Here is a 20,241-nt window from a genome sequence, read left to right on the forward strand (position 1 = left end):
GAGCATTTTTGTAATTTTTGTTTCGTGGACAATCAAAATTTTTATATTTTTGGCTGACATTTAGGACTGTTCTGTATATCTCAAAATGGTTTTTGGTGTCTTTTAAAGCGTATTTACATTTTTTTTAATTAATTGAAAAATTTATGTTTTAGTCACCTTTTAAAAGTCATTGTTTATTTCGTATTGAATCGTTACAAATCACATATTTTAAATTTTTCCCAAATCATTCTATCACAGATAAATAGTTTAAGGGAGTCGAATACACTCTAAAATTATTTTCCCTAAAATTACACGGAAAATAAAATTATCAATGAAAAAAAATTATAATATTAATATTTCAACAATTGTCATAAAATCTTTAAATGTTTTCATCTAAAAAAATCCGCATCCCAAACAGGCTTCCAGGAAAAATATAAAAGTAGGGGGATGTTCAAAAATAAAAATTAGAAAAATCAAAAACAGAAATTTACAAAATCGAGAATTAAAAAGAATCATCTTCCAAAACATGCTTAAATCGATTTTAGATTACGAAAAATGATATTTAGATCAAAATCAAAAATTTGGGTATTAGAGGGTTAACTGATAGTGCAGCCTGGGCACTGGTATCCTTCTGACATCAGCTAGATTGAGGAGGTACGTCTCGAGCGTTTGCTTCGGCAAACCTGAGCGTCTGTTCTCCAGGAGGAGCGGCTCAAAACAGCGTCTGATCCCCATGTTAGGGGCGGCTGATCAACGTCCGAGTGCCAGGGAAGGACTCTAAGCACAACTGTGCACTATGGTCCTCCGGAAAGTAGGGGGTTGGTGTCAGGCCCTACGAGCCAGCCGTATAAAAAATATTGTAACGGATAATCAGCAACAGAATAATATGAACCGAGTCCAACGGCAACGATCCCAGCGAACAAAAAGGACTTGGGATTGGACACTCGGTACGTGGAACTGCCGATCTCTTAACTTCATCGGAAGCACCCGCATACTCGCCGATCTATTGAAGGACCGCGGGTTCGGCATCGTAGCGCTGCAGGAGGTGTGTTGGACAGGATCCATGGTGCGAACGTTTAGAGTTTAGAGGTTATCATACCATATACAAGAGCTGCGGCAACACACGCGAGCTGGGAACAGCTGTTATCATGATGGGTGATATGCAGAGGCGCGTGATTGGTTGGTGGCCGGTCGACAAAAGAATGTGCAGGTCATGATGCAGGTTGAGGATCAAGGGTCGATTCTTCAACTTCAGCATAAAAAACATGCACAGCCCACACTCCGGAAGCACCCATAATGACAAGGACGCATTCTACACGCAGCTGGAACGCGAGTACCATAGCTGCCCAAGTCACGACGTCAAGATCATTATAGGAGATTTAAACGCTCAGGTAGGCCAGGAGGAGACATTCAGACCGACGATTGGTAAGTTCAGCACCCACCAGCAGACGTACGAAAACGGCCTACGACTCATTGATTTCGCCGCCTCAAAAAATATGTATGGCCATACGTAGCACCTTTTTCCAACACAGCCTCCCTTATCGTTACACCTGGAGATCACCACAGCAGACGGAATCTCAAATCGACCACGTTTTGATTGACGGGACGGCACTTCTCCGACATTATCGCCGTCAGGACCTATCGTAGCGCCAGCATCAACTCCTACCACTATCTGGTGATGGTCAAACTGCGCCCAAAACTCTCCGTCATCAACAATGTACGGTACCGGCGGCCGCCACAGTACAACCTAAAGCGACTGAAACAACCGGATGTCGCCTCAGCATATGTGCAGAACCTCGAGGCCGCGTTGCCAAACGAGGGCGAGCTCGATGAGGCCCCTCTAGAGGACTGCTGGAGTACAGTGAAAGCAGCCATCAACGACGCAGCCGAGAGCACCATCGGGTACGTGGAACGGAATCGATTGAACGAATGGTTCGGCGAAGAGTGCAGAACGGTTTTGGAGGAGAAGAACGCAGCGAGGGCGCTAATGCTGCAGCAAGGGACCCGACAGAACGTGGAACGTTACAAACAAAAGCGGAAACAGCAGACCCGCCTCTTTCGGGAGAAAAGCGCCGCCTGGAAAAAGCGGAGTGCAGAGAAATGGAACTGCTATGCCGTTTCCAAGAAACACGGAAGTTCTATCAGAAGCTCAACGTATCCCGCAACGGCTTCGTGCCGCGAGCCGAAATATGCAGGGATAAAGACGGAGGTCTCTTGACGGACGGACGTGAGGTAATAGAAAGGTGGAAGCAACACTTCGATCAGCACCTGAATGGCGTGGAGAACGCAGGCACGGGAGCCCACGACAACGGAGAAAAAGACGACACCAGTGCAGCGGAGGACGGAAATGAACCAACTCCAACGCTATGGGAAGTTAAGGATGCCATTCACCAGCTCAAAACCAACAAAGCAGCTGGTAAGGATGGTATCGCAGCTGAATTCATCAAGATGGGCTCAGAAAAGTAGGCCACCTGTCTGCATCGGCTGATAGTCAGGATCTGGGAAACCGAACAGCTACCGGAGGAGTGGAAGGAAGGGGTAATCTGTCCCATTCACAAGCGAGGCGACCATTTGGAATGTGAGAACTTCAGGGCGATCACTATTTTGGAAGCTGCTTATAAAGTACTACCCCGGATCATCTTCCGTCGTCTGCCACCTAAAACGAATGAGTTCGTGGGAAGTTATCAAGCCGGCTTCATCGACGGCCGGTCGACAACGGACCAGATCTTCACCGTACGGAAAATCCTCCAGAATACCGTGAATACCAGGTCTCAACGCATCACCTGTTCACCGACTTCAAAGCGGCATACGGCAGTATCGACCGCGCAGAGCTATGGAAAATCATGGACGAAAACGTCTTTCCTGGGAAGCTGACTAGAATGATTAAAGCAACGATGGACGGTGTGCAAAAGTGCGTAAGGGTTTCGGGTGAACCATCCAGTTCATTCGAATCTCGCCGGGGACTGCTACAAAGTGATAGAATCTCATGCCCACTCTTCAACATCGCTCTGGAAGGTGTGATGGGACGAGCCGGGCTCAACAGCCGGGGAACGATTTTCACAAATCCGGTCAATTAGTGTGCGGACGACATAGACATTATCGCCAGAACATTTGGAACGGTGGAAGAGCTGTACACCCGCCTGAAACGCGAAGCAGCAAGGGTCGGGCTAGTGGTGAATACCTTACAAACAAAGTACATGCTGGTAGGCGGAACCGAACACGACCGGATCCGTCTGGGTAATAATGTTACGATAGACGGGGATACTTTCGAGGTGGTGGAGGAATTCGTCTACCTCGGATTCTTACTGACGGCTGACAACAACGCAAGCCGTGAAATTCGGAGGCGCATCATCAGCGGAAGTCGGGCCTACTACGGGCTCCAGAAGAAACTGCGGTCGAAGAAGATTCACCCACGCACGAATGCACCATGTACAAAACGCTAATAAGACCGGTGCACAGTGATGCGAGGGCGGAAAAAAGTCGAAAAATCAACTTACGTATTTTGATTCAAATGTATTTTTTCATTTTTTTTCGACATTTGAATAGTCTATTTTCAAAATTTGGTGCTGATTGAACGAAAATTGATTTTTTTCCAGAGCTTTAAAGTGGGTGTAAATCATACTTAAAATTTTAGCTCCCATACAAAATGTATGAAAAAACAAAAACAAACTTCCTCTAAGTTTTCAAATATGAGCACACATTTGTACACATTTGACGTTATATTCATTTTGAAGATTTTTTTGTCAGCTTTCAGAAAACCTAGGGGTTATTTTGCGCAAACTTGCGCAACATATGTTTTTCGGCAAAGAAACAACTAGAAAGCCCTTATGTTGAATGACATTTGATCTCCTGCTTATAGTTAGCGTATTGCTTTACTTGTTTTGAGAATAAAAGGAGATACATGCATATTTTCAAATTGTTACGATTGTATTGCTTCCATTTCTTATCTTTTATCATTCCACTTTTTATTTTCAAGGCTCAGACGTCATGAAGCTTTACGGAGCCATGCAAGCAACTCATACATAGACGAGAGGTCAATGGGAAAACATCTTTATATCTAAATTATTTCCAACATTTTCTCAAAATCTACATTGAAGAAGTTCCTATTCATTTGAATCGGTTCAGCTACCATAGCGCATAACAGAGCCGATGTTTGTTGTAGAATGTTAACATTTTTATGTGTGAAAAGAATTTTAGTTATTGTAGTCTGGATTTATGACCGTTCCAGAATATTTTCGTATTTAAAATTTCAATTGCGATGGTGTCCCTTTGGGCCCTGTTTCTTGATTTTCTCGAAGTAAAAAGGACCAATTTTAATTAAAAAGCATGAAATGACCCTAATATTCAAATCCGATCTATTGATAAGTTGGTTGGCTTGAATTTATCAACAAGCAAAAGTTTGATATTCACGCAAAACGTAACGCGTGGAATATGTCAAACGCAAAAAAAGGCAAATTGACATAGACAATTTTCAGTAAATAACTACGGAAATCTTTAAAAAACTTTAATTGAAGCTGATGAGCAGATTTTGTTGAAGCTGGGACGTTACGCCAATAAATAGAAGGAAGTTGTTTTTATAGAAATTGTAAACTCACGTACCTAAAATGAAAAAAAAAACTGGAACTTATTAATCCATGTTAAATATATCAGGTTTTGTAATTGTTTGCATTACACACTTCTGGTAAACTTTTTTTTGTTCTGTCTTAGTAATTTTTGTTTTTCTATTTTGCCTAATTCAGATAGATCCTAATTTTCGCCACTTCCACAAGCATTAACCAATAACTCTATGCTCTGGCTGATTTTACCGGTAGCTGTTCGAAAAATATTTCTTTACATTTTTTTTAGTATTGATTCAACATTTTTTTATGTTCATGAAAATTAGAAATTTATGGAAAATATAAATAAATACAAAACTAAGTACTGGTACGAAATTGTTTTAGTTGTTTCAAAAGTGTAACGGCCAAACGAACTGGTTCTTCTGATCATTTAGGAGAACTTCATATAGGAGAACTTCAACGTTTCTTAAACTGAACAATAATTTATTTTAACCGGTTCATAACTAAGTTGGTTTTAGCCAGTTTGCAAAATTATTTAGCTTCGTTGATCTGTCATTCTTTAAAAATAATAATATTATTACACTGACACTGCACAGGCGGAACTTTTTTATTCTTTTCAAAAGTCTATCGGATTAGTGAACCGGCTTTCCTTATCACTTATTTTGGTCCTATGTTTAATCGTTCATAAAAATAAATTAACAATTATCAAGTTGGACAGCAAAATTAATTAACCGGTTCATAAATTATTGTTTTTGATTAACCGGGTCTCAAAATTATCTTTTTTTTTTGTCGAATGGGCATCCATTTATTAGTGGGATGAATTTCTTGATTTTACCGGTTCGAAAATAAACCGGTTTTCCAATTCACTTATTTTATTTTTTGTGGAAAGTTAACTATAAGAAGTTATTATAAAACAACTATCCTCAAGAGATATACTGTAATTATTTTACCGGTTAAAAACAGATCGGTTAAACAAAACGGTTCAACAAATAATGCATTCTCCACTTGTTTATCATCATAATGTATAGAACATCAGCATAATACGAGTTGGACGAAATCCTTGATTTTATCGGTTCAAAAGTGAACCGGTTGAGCAAACCGGTTCGCAAAATAATACATTTTATTCATGTTTAATTTCCCATGAAAATAAATTATAAAAAAATTAACGATTTCTAATCGAAATTATAAAATATTTTTTACCGGTTCAAAAATGAATCGGTAAATTGAACCGGTTCGGCAAAATGAACATTTCTATTGTACTATGTATTCGCTTCTCACTCAAAAAAAATTGTTATCTCCATTGGTTCCCTTTTGGACGTTGGAGGGTAAAAAACATTCCCAAATTGTCAGCTTCCCCAGGGGAACCAGGATTCCGGAACGGTCCTGAAAGTGGCCAACCTGGTCCAAAAGTTCTGAATTGACTTTTAGTGGTCCTATTTGCAAAATTATGACAAACGATGTATCGCAAGATAGGTTTAAAAAAAATCCAAATTTTCCACTTCCCCAGGGGAACCAGGATTCCGGAACGGTCCTGAAAGTGGCCAATGTGGCCCATAGGAAGTCAACATCACTTCTAGTTAACTTATTCTAATAAATAATAAAGTTTTTATAAGCTTAGAACGAATATCATGCATGTTAAGACTTTTTGCCACCTTTTGTATGGAGCCGCATCACACGAATGCACCATGTACAAAACGCTAATAAGACCGGTGCGGTGGTTCTCTACGGACACGAGACATGGACGATCTTCGGCGGTGTGCAGGAGAACGGTGTGTGGCGGAGAAGGATGAACCACGAGCTCGCTGCACTTTACAGCGAACCCAGCATCCAGAAGGTGGCCAATGCCGGAAGGATACGGTGAGCAGGGCATATTGCAAGAATGCCGGACAACAACCCTGCAAAGCTGGTGTTTGCAACTGATCGGGTTGGCACAAGAAGGCGTGGAGCGCAGAGAGCACGATGGGCGGACCAGGTGGAGCGTGATCTGGCGAGCGTTGGCCGTGATCGACGTTGGAGAGCTGCAGCTGCAAATCGAGTATTATGATGGCAAATTGTTGATTCAGTGTTATCATGAATTTGATGATTTAGCTCAACATGAATGGCCTTCCGCACCTCGGCGTACATACGTGTCTGCCTCGGTTTTGAAGACCAGCGCGTCGCTCGGTTCGCGTTTACGGGCTGAATTCGCTTTTATTACTACATTCTTCTTTCCAACCGTAATCCAAGGATTCTCCTTTCCTTAACCCGGTTGGCCATCGTTCTTCTTAGGATTGGCCTCTTGGGACTTGGTTTCCCTGCCCCTTGTGCGTTTCGTAACCGACTTTGGCAGCCTGGTTACTTGCGCTGGCCGTCCCTTTCTTCTTCTTTGGCTTTTCGTCCGCATCTGCCGGACGCTTCTTGGGCCGCGTATCATCAGCAGGTCTCGACCATGCAGCTTGAGCCGTAGAGCTGTTTGACCGCTCCACAATAGCTCTGGCGAGCTTCATGGTTTCGAGGAAGCTGTCCGGTCTGTTTGTCTGAACTGCTCCTCCCTGCTCCCGTCAGTCGCACTCCGCTCTTCGACTAGGAGATCATACTCCTTCTTGACCAGAGCCAGCAATTTGCGGAGCTTCAGCAGGCCCTGTTCCAGGTCCATGCTGATGGTACACCGCCCGCTCGTGTAGCCGAACAGCTCGTCCAGCTGTTCGGCAACTACCAACATCTTTGGTAGTCCGCTCCAGTTGCGGTTCAGCGCCCGTGTGAGGTTCGTGGCGGTCATCTGCGCTTCCTCGGCCGGTGCTGCGCCCGTTGAACCTCCTGCCGCCTGCTCGCTGGTGGGTACAACAGCTCCTCGTAGCGGCGATCTCGCCAGTCTTCCTCGCGTGAACGGGTTAAACGGCGTTCACTCTGCCTCTCCACTCTCAATCACATGATTCTGGTGATTATCTGTGCAAGCAGAGAGGCCATCCGAGTTTTGGACCAGGCCCTTATGGGGATTGAGCTCAGAGCCGGATCAGTGTTAATCAGGACCAGAAGTGTTCATCTGAACCTACTTCCACCCAATTAGTTGCCTAAGCTGGGCACAGGTCCGGAACGTACTTTAAGGCCACGTCACATTAGAGGATAGAATGCCGTCACTACCAGCACACTTGTGCATAATTACCCAAGCGTGTACCATCTCAGTTACCAATTACAAAGCATGCCAGAAGCTTACTGGCGTCGTTCCTGATGTGCCCGAGATACTGCTTTCTGAGCTGCTACACTTTGGAAGCGGTGCCATGTCGTTTGTACCGAGTTGCTTCCGGAAGTGTGAAGAGGCCCAGCAGAGCCACACTTAGGCTTATTTCACTTGAGCAGTTCGTATGCCCCGGTGCTCGGTCACCTTCCGGTGCCAAAAGCGGTAAGTTCACACTGGTGTGTGGATATGATTCGCTTTGAAAGAATCATAGGGTCCCACCTGACTCGCAGAAGGGAGGGGTTTCGTTAAGCGTCCCCTGTCCGTGCTGCTCAATTGATGGTGGTCTGTTCAAAGTCTACGGTCACTAAGAGGGGAGAGGGGGTCTGAGATATCCAACAAGAGTCTACGTAGTTTGAGAACAGCGCAACATCGAATTTCTATATCACCCCTCGTCGCCCTCCCCCAAGCCTGCCTCTGATCGTAGCGTGTGCTGGCACTTACCGATTCCGGCGCGGTCGGGTGACTTGGGTTCAAACTGTGACACCCCCTGTCCGGTATGGATGAGCCGGTTACTCGGTGAAGTGCAGTTATTCCTCCGGCGCTTGGCTGAGTGAGTGACTCTCTGTAGGTAGGTAGGTACGTAGTATGAATAGTATTGAAACCGGTTTGCGGTCTTCTCGCGCCGATGATCGTACACTACTGTGGCCGCAGCGTCAGCAAGTTAGGTCTGCTGGTACCAGGTACGGTGGCGGGGTGGTGCAGCAGCCAGGGCGATCGGCGTCTCAAGCAGGTTTTGTTTTTATTGCGTTATTGCGCGGTATGTCCCAGACATAGAAAGCACCGGGTGACGGCGGCGGCGTTCGTTGGGATGCAATTGCAGTTTTAATTTATCTCCGTTAAAGAAAGGCGGACAGCTGATGAATCTTAATTCAGCGGGTCCCTCTAGGGCTGGATGATACTTGAAATCGTTCCGGACCATATTTGCACAGATATTCTGAAAACAACCATCACCCTTGCACCGTTTTGGCTTGGCGCGCGAACGCATTTGAGTCATCATTATTTTTACCTGAGTGCAGCGCACGGCTCTTTGGTGCTGGAATTTGCATGTAAATCGATCTACAGTTGATTGTTTAGTGAGGTGCATTGGCGAACAATTCACGTTGTTCGCAACAAGGGATCAATCCAACACGTTTCGTAATTACGGATTCTTTGTTTGTTCTCAATTCCATAATCAAGGGATAATCCAGCATTCCAGCAAAGGTCATTGATCGAACTTGCTAATTACGTTGTATGTGAAACAGAGATAAAAAATAAGACATATCATCTGAAGACCATATACAACAACCAACTAGTTTGACATCATCATCATTAATCGGTTGACTAACGAGTCCTTCTTTTTCATTCTCCATTTATTCCCCAGTGTATGACGGCGTACATCGAGTTCGAGATCTCCGAAGGTGCTTACGAGGTGTCCTGTCCGGATGCGATGTGTCCCGCCCAGGGTATCATCACGATCGGCGAGATAACGACGCTGGCATCGCCCTCGCTGGTGGATAAACACCACCGTTATCGACTGAATAGAGGTATGTATATGGATGCAGGCAGTACGAGTATAACAACTAAGGGGGATAATTTTATAGTAACATGGCAACACAGTCTCATTAGCACTTCTTTTGGTTCAAGAATATTAACTGTTCGGCATGAATTGATTGTTATTATTATTATTATTATTTCATTATTTTAACTAGTGTGAATGTAAACTATTGCTAATTACGAATTACGCTAAATACGTATTTACCCGAGCAAAGTCTGAGAAAAAATAAATAAAACAAATTGTGATATTACAACTAATGATAACTCAAGATGTTGTCAATTTGGTACATAATGTTGGTCATTTTAACGGTTAGAACATCAAGAATGAGTGCAGAGAAATGTTCCTGTAACAACTCAACCAACAAATCGTGATATATTCGAAAAAAATTTGAAAAAACTTTTGAAAACTAGTTTATTTCTTATCTTTATCGATCCACGCTTTTAACCCTTCAGGACGCGCGCCATCAAGCAGCTGAAACTGCACCGCGCACGCGCTGTACACGACGAGCGAGGTTTTTGGGTAGGGTTGTACTTTTTACAACGGCGCGCGGCCAGAAGGGTTAAACCCATATCGTATCAGATACCATCTCCAGATATTCCTGCTGAGATTTCGTCAGGAATTCTTGCTGGAATCCTTCAGGCGGTTCCTGCCAGGGTTTCTCTAGGAATCTCTCCAAGATTTCATCCAGGGGTTCCTCTTGGGTTTCCTCTTGGTATTCTTCAATGAATTCCTGTTGGGGTTCCTCCTAGAATTCCTCCAGAAATTCCTTCTGTGATTAGTTCAAGAATTCATCTTGGGATTTCTGAAGAGATTTTTCCATAAACTCTTCGAAAGTTTTTTTCAGAATTTCCCCTAGAATAGTTACAGGAATTCTTCTATGGGTTTCACAGGAAATTCCTCAAGAGATTTTTCCCTGGATTTCTCCAGAAACATCTCTATTGATTCCTCCAAGGTTTTGTCTAGGTAATCCTCTAGGGTTTTCTCCAGGTATTTCTCCAAGAATTTCTTTAGAAATTAGACTTCATTCCTCTTGCAATACGTTCAGAAATTACAGGATTTTTTTTTTGGAATTGCTTCTCCTGTGATTTCTTAAAAAAAAATCCTATGTATTCCTCTCTTCACTAGCGATTCCAACATTAAGTCGTGCTGTAGTTCTTCCATGAAATGCTTTAGTGATTTTTCTTGAAGTTCTTCAAGTTATTTCTGTAGGGATTTCTTTATGGACTCCACCAGAAATTTTATCCAAGGATTCCTTCAGAAAATCCTCATGAGATTTCTCAAGAATCTAGAAACTCCTTCAGGAATTCCTCCAGGAAATGATCTCAGGATATCTCCAAGGATCCCAAAATAGATCCAAATAGCGATATCTGCACTCGTTTGTAAGTGATTGGGAGAAATAGGGTAGATATTCTTAACCCTTTGGGGTCGAAGGGGTTATATGTACAGGGGGTGGCCAAAATGTTTGGGATAGGCAATTTTTTTTTCTCTCACAAAAAGTTTAACATGCTGTAACTTTTCATAAAGTGCATCAAAATATCTATGTTGATTTTTTTTTGTGAGAGATAAAAAGTTGCCTATCCCAAACATTTTGGCCACCCCCTGTTTATGACGCCAATGATGAAAACAGACATACCAAACGTTTTCGAGGCCTGCGAGACTGCTACAGCAGCGGCGAGACAATCCTGCTCCAAAAGATTGAAAAAAAATGGGTCAATATGCTTTAACTGATTCTGGCTTTTTATTAGGAATTCCCCCGGAATTCCTTTTGCGATTTTCTCAAAATTCTTATTTTTTAGGAATTAATCATGAGTTCCCTTTAAGAATTCCTCCAGGATTCTGCAAAGGAATCGTCCACATTTCATTCCGGAATTCCGTTGAGAATTCCCTTAGGGATTTCTCCCGGAGTAACTGCCAGAATTCTTTCACGGATTATTCCCATGATTGCATCAGGGATTCTCCCAGGATTCTTTCTGGGCTTTCTCCCAGGATTGTTTATGGTTTCCTTTCGGAATTCCTCCACGACTTTTTCCAAGACTCCTGGGTTGATTCCTCGCAAAATTCCTTAATTGATTTTCCCAGGTTTTCCTCAAAGTTTCCTGCTTCTTCGTCTTCTTCTGCTTGGCGTAACGTTTCAACTGGGACAAACCCTATTTCTCAACTTGTGAGCCCTTCCACACTTTTACACTTATTAGTAGTTTTGAGTTTATAGATGACTTTTCCATGTTTCTTTTTCAACAATAACTCTCTCAGGGATCTTTTTTTTATCTCGTAATTCATTGAGGGATTTCTACTGGATTTTTTTCAAGGATTCCTTCAGACATTTTTCCCACTTCATTATTCGTTCCCAGATTTGCTTAGAAATTTCTCCCGCGAATCTTCGAGGTTTTTGATTTTTCCAGAAATGATGTCGGAATTTCTTCAGGGATTCCTTCCCAAATTTCTTCTTTGATTCCTTTCGGGATTCTTCAGATTTTTGAAGGATTTGTTTAAGATTCTTTCAGCAATCATTCCAGAACTTTCTCATAAATTGATCCCGAGATTCATTCAGGTAGGGCACCGATAAACTTCGGCAGTGGATGTTTAGCATTTTCTTTCCGCTACAACTCCGTCAATATCAAACCGACCGACTTGAATTTTTGTTCTCGGCTGGATACTATACGTATCTCATACACCAAAAACGTGCCTAAAATAGATACCCTGTTTTTTTAATTTGATTATATTTTGAGTCCATATAAAACTTTATAAACTATATACAGGGGATGGCCAAAATGTTTGCGATAGGCAACTTTTTTTCTCCCACAAAAAAAATCAACATGCTGTAACTTTTTAACGCTAAAAGGGATACCTGGGGTCCATTGGACCCCAGGCGCATTTCAGAGCTCGTCTTTGATGGAACACACTCAGCGAGGTGACGAAACTGAGGCCATGAAGGTATCCCTTTTAGGGTTAAGAGTGCATCAAAAAATCTCCAATTTTGACTGTTTGTCAACCTATTATATATGCATCATTGATACCAATTTGGGCTCGATTGATTGATTTTTCGCGAAGTAAGAATTGTTCGGGTAAAACACTATTATTTAGACAACTAATTATTGATCTGTCATATCTCGGAAACCAGTGAATCGAATTGAATGAATTTTTAACGTTTATCAACAATATATTGATACTCAATACGACAATATAAAATGTTATACTTTCTCAAGGCGAATTAAGTTATACCGGGTTGAAATTTTTACCTATATAGAGGAAAATAAGTAAAATTTACAATACCACAGAAAAAATTGCTAAATGTATTCTTCCTTCAATCTAAATTGGCTCTAATATATCTGATTATAGATAACTTGAGAATAGAAGAAGAAAAACATTGAATATTAACACTAAAATTTATTGACATTAATGTAAAAAATTACATTTTTTTGAGAAAAATCCAGAAAGTGTCAATCCATAATAACTTTGTTCAACGTTTAAAAAGTACCTCTGTTTTAATAGTTTGTGAAGCATTTACATATTGTAAGTGTATGTTCAAAATTTCATTCAATTCGGTTCACTGGTTTCCGAGATATAACAGATAAAAATGAGTTGTCTTAAAATTAGTGTTTTACCCGAACGGTTCTAACTTTGCGAAACATTGATCAATCGAGCCCAAATTTGTACCAATAATGCACATATAATAGGTTGACAAACAGTCAAAATTTGAGATTTTTGGATGCACTCTATGAAAAGTTATAGTATGTTGAACTTTTTTGTGTGAGAAAAAAAAAAAGTTGCCTATCCCAAACATTTTGGCCACCCCCTGAATCCCACTAGAAATCACTCAAATATTCAATACAAAGCATAGTTTTATTAGGATTTTCAAAATCAGGCCTTTTTAGAGCAGCTTGTATTAAAATATACGACTCTCTATATTCAGGGTCTCCAGTTATTCCGGAGATGGCGGATTCGATTCCCGTTCCGGTCGGAGAAATTTTCTCGACTCCCTGGGCATAGTGTATCATTATACTTGCCACACAATATACAAATTCATGAAATGACAGGCAAAACAAGCCTTCCAATTAATTACTGTGGAAGTGCTCAAAGAACAGTTAGTTGAAGCGAGGCAGGCCTGAGGATTTTTTCAAGCTGTTACTCCTCCTGCTTTTTTCAAGTAAAATACAGGGATTCCATCAAGTATATTTCCACCGGTTATTAAAAAAAACCTACAAATGTATCTACAAGGATTCCTCTCAGTGGTTTTGATGAGGAGCATCTCGTGAAGTTCTTCCTAAGGCGATTTTCTTAGGAATTCCTCAAGATATATTTTCAAATTTTTAAAACAGAGTTGATCATCAAGAATAATAAATTATGAGATGTCCACTCCAACGTGCGACAAACTGTGCCACGGGCCACGGCACCTTCCGATTGAATATTTGCAGAAATTTTTAAAACAATCGCTACAGGACTTCACGAATTCCAGGAAGAATTCCGGTAGCAATCTCAGCAATGTTATCTGCAGGAATGTGTATCCCAGAAGCATCCCTGTAGAACTTTCTGAAATAACCCCTGGATTAATTCCTGCAGAAAACCCTGGAAGATCGAGCCCGGAATGAATTCACAAAGGAACCAGTGAAAAAATTCCAGAATCCCCGTTAAAGTTGCCGAAGGAATCTCTGGAGGAACTTCTGAAGCAATCACTGAAGGACTTCTCGAAGAAAACTCAAGAATTCCCCAAGGATTCTCTGAAAAATCCACGTAGAAATCGCAGAACAAATCTCTGGAGCGATTTAGGGTGAAATAGCTGAAGCACAGCCACACAGACGTATCATTTGGAGCAAAGTGCGATTAAAATCATCCTCAAAAAAGCATAATCGCCCAATGCTAATTACGCTGAGCTTCGCAACCCCACTGAGTGGATGGCGTAGTGAGCAAACGTCAAACAGGAGCAAAAATGATTCGAGCGCCATGAGGGAGAGATTTGCGAACTACAGAATATTTGAATAGTCCGTTAAAAAGGGAAACGATGGGAAGTGGGTACATCTAGACCAAGAGTCCTGGCAATTCTGGCTTAAATTCTGACTAATTCTGATTTTTTTTTTCGGTAGTGCTGCATAAGTGATGATTAATTGCTGAACTAAAGATGATTTAGCGACTGTGAAGCTTCACCTGATCCTTGTCTATTCTATAAATAGAATCATAAATCATTCCCATTTGCTGAATAATTGCTGATTAAAGGCTGAAAAGCATTCTTCGCTCGGATATAAGCGCTTCTTCAACCTTAATCCAGCTTCATGGAGAGCTCAAATCAACTTATGGGTTTACAGTTCTTTTGCACTGCTTTTGTTCAAATTAAAGCTGATTAGCATAAGTTAGAGAAGCGCTTAATCAACATCAAATTGTTACCTGGGTTACTTCTTCTGTCTGTGTTCTAGCTTGATGTACTTCCGTATTTATCAACTTAAGTAGAGCTTTCTTCGCCAATTCTCGCGTTTAGTATCATACAGGCGTATCTATAATGATCATTTTCTCTTAAGATTTTTCCGGAAAATACAATCAGTGTTTGGATTCCATGAAGTTTTCCGGAAATGATTTGTCTGTAAAGTTATTAACCAAAGAGATAATCGATGAAGAGAAATCGATTATTGTAGACACGCTCGTATGATACTAAGCTCGACAGTTGATTATTTTTACACGATCTACTTTCGTAGATCGAGTGCCAGTGAAAGCAACATAAGAAACTTCCATTACGAAAAGATCCAAGACCACAAAGGGAATTTGAATCTAGACATGTATAGGACAGGCTTGCTGAGTGCCATCGCTTTTTACCAATTCGTTATGTGGAATCCTCGTCTGTTTATGACTTTTCGAATATTTTCCTCATCGTGAGTTCTGGGTAACGTTTAGACTTCGTTTCGAAAAATAGGACTTCTTTTTCAACCATCCTGTCTAAATTGAAAAACAGTGTCTCATTTCAACATCGTGTCCCATCCACGGAAGCAAATGACTGTTTCCCCAGAGGGAAAAGCTTAATGATATACCAACACCAACCGGCACATGTCCCACAAATGGGAAGACAAGCGCTCCTGTTTGTCCACTGTTCTTCCTCTTGTTTTTCCTTGTTAGTCACGCCATCCCTACTTGGTCAGGCGGTATGAATAAAATATAAGCGGATCGTCTTTTGCGCGCCTATTTACATAAGCAACGTGGATGGATGGACCCTCCTGGAAAAAATGGGACACGCGCCAATAATATATTTCAGCGTTTAATTCATGGCGAAAGGTCACCGTAACGGTCTGTCGGTAACAACTTGAGAGCAACCTTGAGTAGGTCCTTTCAAAGTTTGCATTTTATTCCCATCTGCTTGGATCGGTTCCAAGAAACGACAAAAGGGTTTATCTTGGTAACTGCACTTTAAGTACGTCACAACTAGGTAGATGTCTTTCACCTACCTAGTATTTATTACCTAATTACGTACCAACGCAATCATCAATTATGAACTCTTCTGCTGAAAGTTCGCCTCAGCTATAAAGTTCTTTAGCTTTGAACTTGCATTTCAAGCACACGCCACATAACGTACCCACGACGACCATAACCATCGCCGTCATCACGTCATTATCGTCATCATCAACGGTTCTTTTTTCATAATTAGAGGTCTTCGATCTTGGAGGCAGCGAACCACACCATGGTGTGTGGTTTCAGGACGACTCCGGTAGCAAACGACAGACGAGGTTTGCTATTCGTAACACTTTTTCATTGACGCTGCATCCTTTTTCGTTGGTTGGGGACAGCGTTTCAGTATGCACCATTTTCATATCCAAACATTCCAGTGTTTGCTAACGTGCTACTTCCACTTTTTAATTTCTTTAGGTAATTTCCAGAAAGATTTTTTTGGAAAACTTGTGGCATGATACTTTCCAATGTGCTTGTTGCCTCCTTTGTCCCTTCCTCATCAACCAGTTCCAAACGGCAGGCTTGTCCGCACTGAGCGCATGAAAATTCTGCTCTTATGATTTACACCACCAAAACCATTGTATTTATGTAATCTTTCTATCTTACTTGATAGAAGGATGTTTGAATATCCAAAATGTCATTTCAAACTGTCAAAAAATCGCACCGCAGTGCCGCGCTGAGCGTGCAAAGAGAAAATCACTGGGGTGAATTCACCCGGGTGAAATTCTCTTTGCGCGCACAGTGTGGCACTGCGGTGCAATTTTTTGACAGTTCCAAATGACATTTAGGATATTTCAACATCCTTCTATCAGATAAGGTAGGAAGATTGCATTGATACGATGGTTTTGGTAGTGTAAATCAAAAGAGCAGAATTTTCATGCGCTGAGTGCGGACAAGCCTGCCAAACGGTTCATAACATCCAGCGTTACGATACCGAGAAGGATGTCGCAGACCCCAACGTGATTCTGATTTATTTTCATGCCTGTGGTGAAACATCATTCTGTAGAAATGGGAATCTGGAATATGCATGTAGTGACAGTGGCGGAGGAGGGATTTTTAATTGAATTTTTATGCAACACTTCCCCTTTTGAAATGTTAACCATTGATGATGGCGATAATGGTGCCGTTATGTTTGAAGCCAAGCGTGAAAAAGGCTATAATTATTATTTTTCTTTGTGCGGGTCCGTTGCTCGTGGAGAATTATTTGAACGACCAACTCTGTACAATAATGGAATGTTATTAATTACTGCTGTTCTGAGAGGTATACTTGTTCCTCATATTATGACCATGTATTCAAATATAACGATGTGACGATATATTACATGAATTTGTAAGACATCGCTGAAGAAAAATCTGGAGATATTTCCGCAGAAATTATAAGTTGAATTTATGGGAGATTTTGTGAAAGAACCCCTCAAAAAAATTGTGAGGGAAATTATCGAATAGACCTCACATTTTTTTTAGGAGTCCCTGGCAATTCCTCCCCGGTTCCATTTAGGGTTTCCCTTCCACGACTCCTTTTAGAATCCCTTCATTTCCTCTCAAGATTGCTTCCTAGATTTCTCCCGGAATTCTTTCAGGGTTTTCTTCCAGGTATTCCTCCAGGATTCTCTCAGGGGCTTCTCTTGGTATTTGCTTCCGGGATTCTTTCAGGGATTTGTTGGATGCGACTATCGAGGGGAGGGGCAGAGAGAAGCCTTCGAACAGCTTTGGAAAGCTCAAAAGATATTGCGTACAAAACTGAACAAGAACCCAACAAATCCAATAATCTTTAACTACGTTCAATTTTTGTTATCACACTACAGATCTCGTCCTCCTCCTAGTTCCTAGCCTAATCCTTCATTGCCATATCTTTTTTTTACTCTGATTTTAATACTTCATCATCTCTACCCACGACTCCTGACAGTTTTTTTTTTTCAGGAATTCCTTTCGCAGCTCCCTCAGGGGTTTCTCCTGGGATTAGTTAGCTTATTGCTTCGGGAATTTCTTCTTGGATTACACCAAGGATTCCTTCAGAATTCTTTCACAGATATCTCCAGGGGTTGTCAGGGGTTCCTCCAGTATTTTCAAAAGGACTCCATTCGATATTCTTCCAGAGATTACTCCAAGATTCCTTGAATAATATCTGCTAGGATTCCATCAGGGATTTTACATAATGTTTCCAGGGATTCCTATGGCATTCGTGCGGATTCTTTTCGAAATTCATTCGATAACCACTCGTAGAAATGCTTTATTGAGCACTCTCGGTTTTATTTATTGATTCTTCGCGGATTTCCTTCATGGGTTTTTCCCGAGATTCTTTCAGGAATTCTTCCATGGACTCCATTAGTATTGTTTAAGGATTTCTATGGAACTCTTCTAAGATTCATTTAATAACACGGTCTAACAAAAAATCAACTTCTGTTCTGCCCAGCTCTAAATTTCACCTTTTGTGATTGCTTCCGACTACAAACTTATAAATCTGAAGTTTGGACCCTCTCCCTTCTGAAATTTTGGAAAATCGTATAATTTCGAGGTGCACTTATACTTACTGCAGCGCCTGAATGTACCTATTCTATTCTACTCAGTGAAGAGAATTGTCAGACAAAAGAGGCACAAAACAAGCAACAAAGAAGACGCGGCGATTACTCTTTATCCCAACTGGTAACAGATAATGACATGATCTCGAAAATTTTTGTTGCAGACAAAACGGAAGCTGAATTTGTTGCGTACTTTTCAACTCGTGAATAATCAATTATTACCAATCCTAAATCGAACTTTTTTGATGATACGTCTCAGCAGCGTTGCAGTGTTTACCGACTCGAAGTTACCGCTCGAAAATCACAATGCAAGCCTCAAAAATCTCTAAACTCGTGGTGTACGATCTTTGTCCTCTTCTGTTCAGGGGCTGTTCATAAACCACGTAGACCAAAATTTGGCCATCTCAGACCCCCCCCCCCCTCCCCCCTCGTAGACTTTTGTCCATACAAAAAAATTGAAATTTGTATGGAGCGTAGACTTTGGTCAGACCCCCCCCCCTCTTCCCAAAAAGTCTACGTGGCTTATGAACAGCCCATCAAGTTGGGACATACCTATGTCGCATTGGGTAGAATGTCGCAACAAATTTAGGTTACGACATTGTCGTTATTGTTGCGCGATGGTTGAATTTTGATTCACTGATTCTACTATATCGAACTGACGCCCGGCGCCCTGACGCTAAACGGAGAGGTTAAATCTGCAACTGTAAAACATTGTTGGTTGTTGGTTTGACGGATCTTCGTGTAATGTTGACACATCTCCTAAAGCTCCATGGTACTAAAGGTATGCGGTATACCGAAATGTTTCGCCAAATACACCTCGAAACGAAATTCCGCGGAATTCAACTCAGGCCAAACATTTCAATAGGTCCTATCTGCATTTGAGAGGCTCTCTTTGTTCATTTTCTCTTGCAATTATTGCAAAGTAATGGTACGCTTTCCAACTATTTTTGCAACACAAATCAAAAGACGATTGTTTTGATCATCGTTCAATGCAAGGAGATAAGCAGAATACAAATAAACGGCTGAGATATTAACGAAAGAGAGGGAAACCAAAGAGAGCATCTCTTCTGCAGATAGGACCTTTAGACATGTTTGGCCTGAACTAGGCGAAATTTATGATTTTGAATTTCGTTTCGTTTCGTCAAATTCTAAAAATTTCGCCTTCAAAAAAGATTATTTGACGAAATTAAACGGAATTCCGCGGAATGTCTAAAAAATTTCGAAAACAACCCGAATAAAACGGTATCATACATCAATTGTACAGTGTATGATTTTCCCATTATTCATGTTATCATAAACAGGATTATAAATCGATGATACAACATATCATATTGGTGATAGCAGTTATCATTTTGAGAATATCAATGATAGACCGAATGGGTTGTTAAGTATCGTTACCATTAAAAAACGCCAAATTTCTCGAACAAAAATTTCACGCGATCGTTCATCTTATAATCACTTTATCATCAACTTTATGATTCGGTGAATAATAAAAACAAAACGGAAATATTTCACCAAATCTGTTTTAACGATAGAAAAAAAAGCACACCCCTGTGGGCACTTCTCGGACACTGTCAATTATTTCTACGAATGTGTGAATCGTTGTTTACATCTCCGGCGTTTTTTATTGTTTTGTCCGGGAATCGAACCGTGTAAGACGACCTTTGCTAACTCTTTTCGCGGTATTTACGCAGTACGCCAAATTGAATCGGTGATCGCGGTAGGTTGGAACTCGGTGATGTGAAAGTGAAATAGCCGAGGAAATAGCAATTAGTGAAAATCATCAGCTTCGGGGGAGCTGTGATGCAAGAATTCTGCGTGAAAAGGAACATTTAAAATAATCCACTTCAGCAAGCTATGATGCTATTGTAGTCGGTAAAGGTAAGCTATCACCTGCTTTCACAAAACTTTCAAGTGTTTGCAAAGCTAGGGAACGGCAGCTGCTGGCATGAAAACAGTTTTTTAGTGTGGCAGATTTTGGTGGCAAAATTTTCCTTGCAGTCGCATGAACAA

General features: G+C 41.2%; 1 protein-coding gene across 1 annotated transcript in view; it reads left to right on the forward strand.

The window, feature by feature from the left end:
• The window catches only part of LOC109426839 (uncharacterized), a 165,293-nt gene that overhangs the window by 112,859 nt on the left and 32,193 nt on the right, over positions 1–20,241 (forward strand). The window contains exon 5 of the mRNA XM_062853459.1: positions 9,113–9,275. Coding sequence (XP_062709443.1) covers positions 9,113–9,275 — 163 coding nt within the window. The remainder of the gene's footprint in view (positions 1–9,112; positions 9,276–20,241) is intronic.

The sequence above is a fragment of the Aedes albopictus genome, chromosome 2 (genome assembly GCF_035046485.1).
Source record: "Aedes albopictus strain Foshan chromosome 2, AalbF5, whole genome shotgun sequence".
NCBI lineage: Eukaryota > Metazoa > Arthropoda > Insecta > Diptera > Culicidae > Aedes > Aedes albopictus.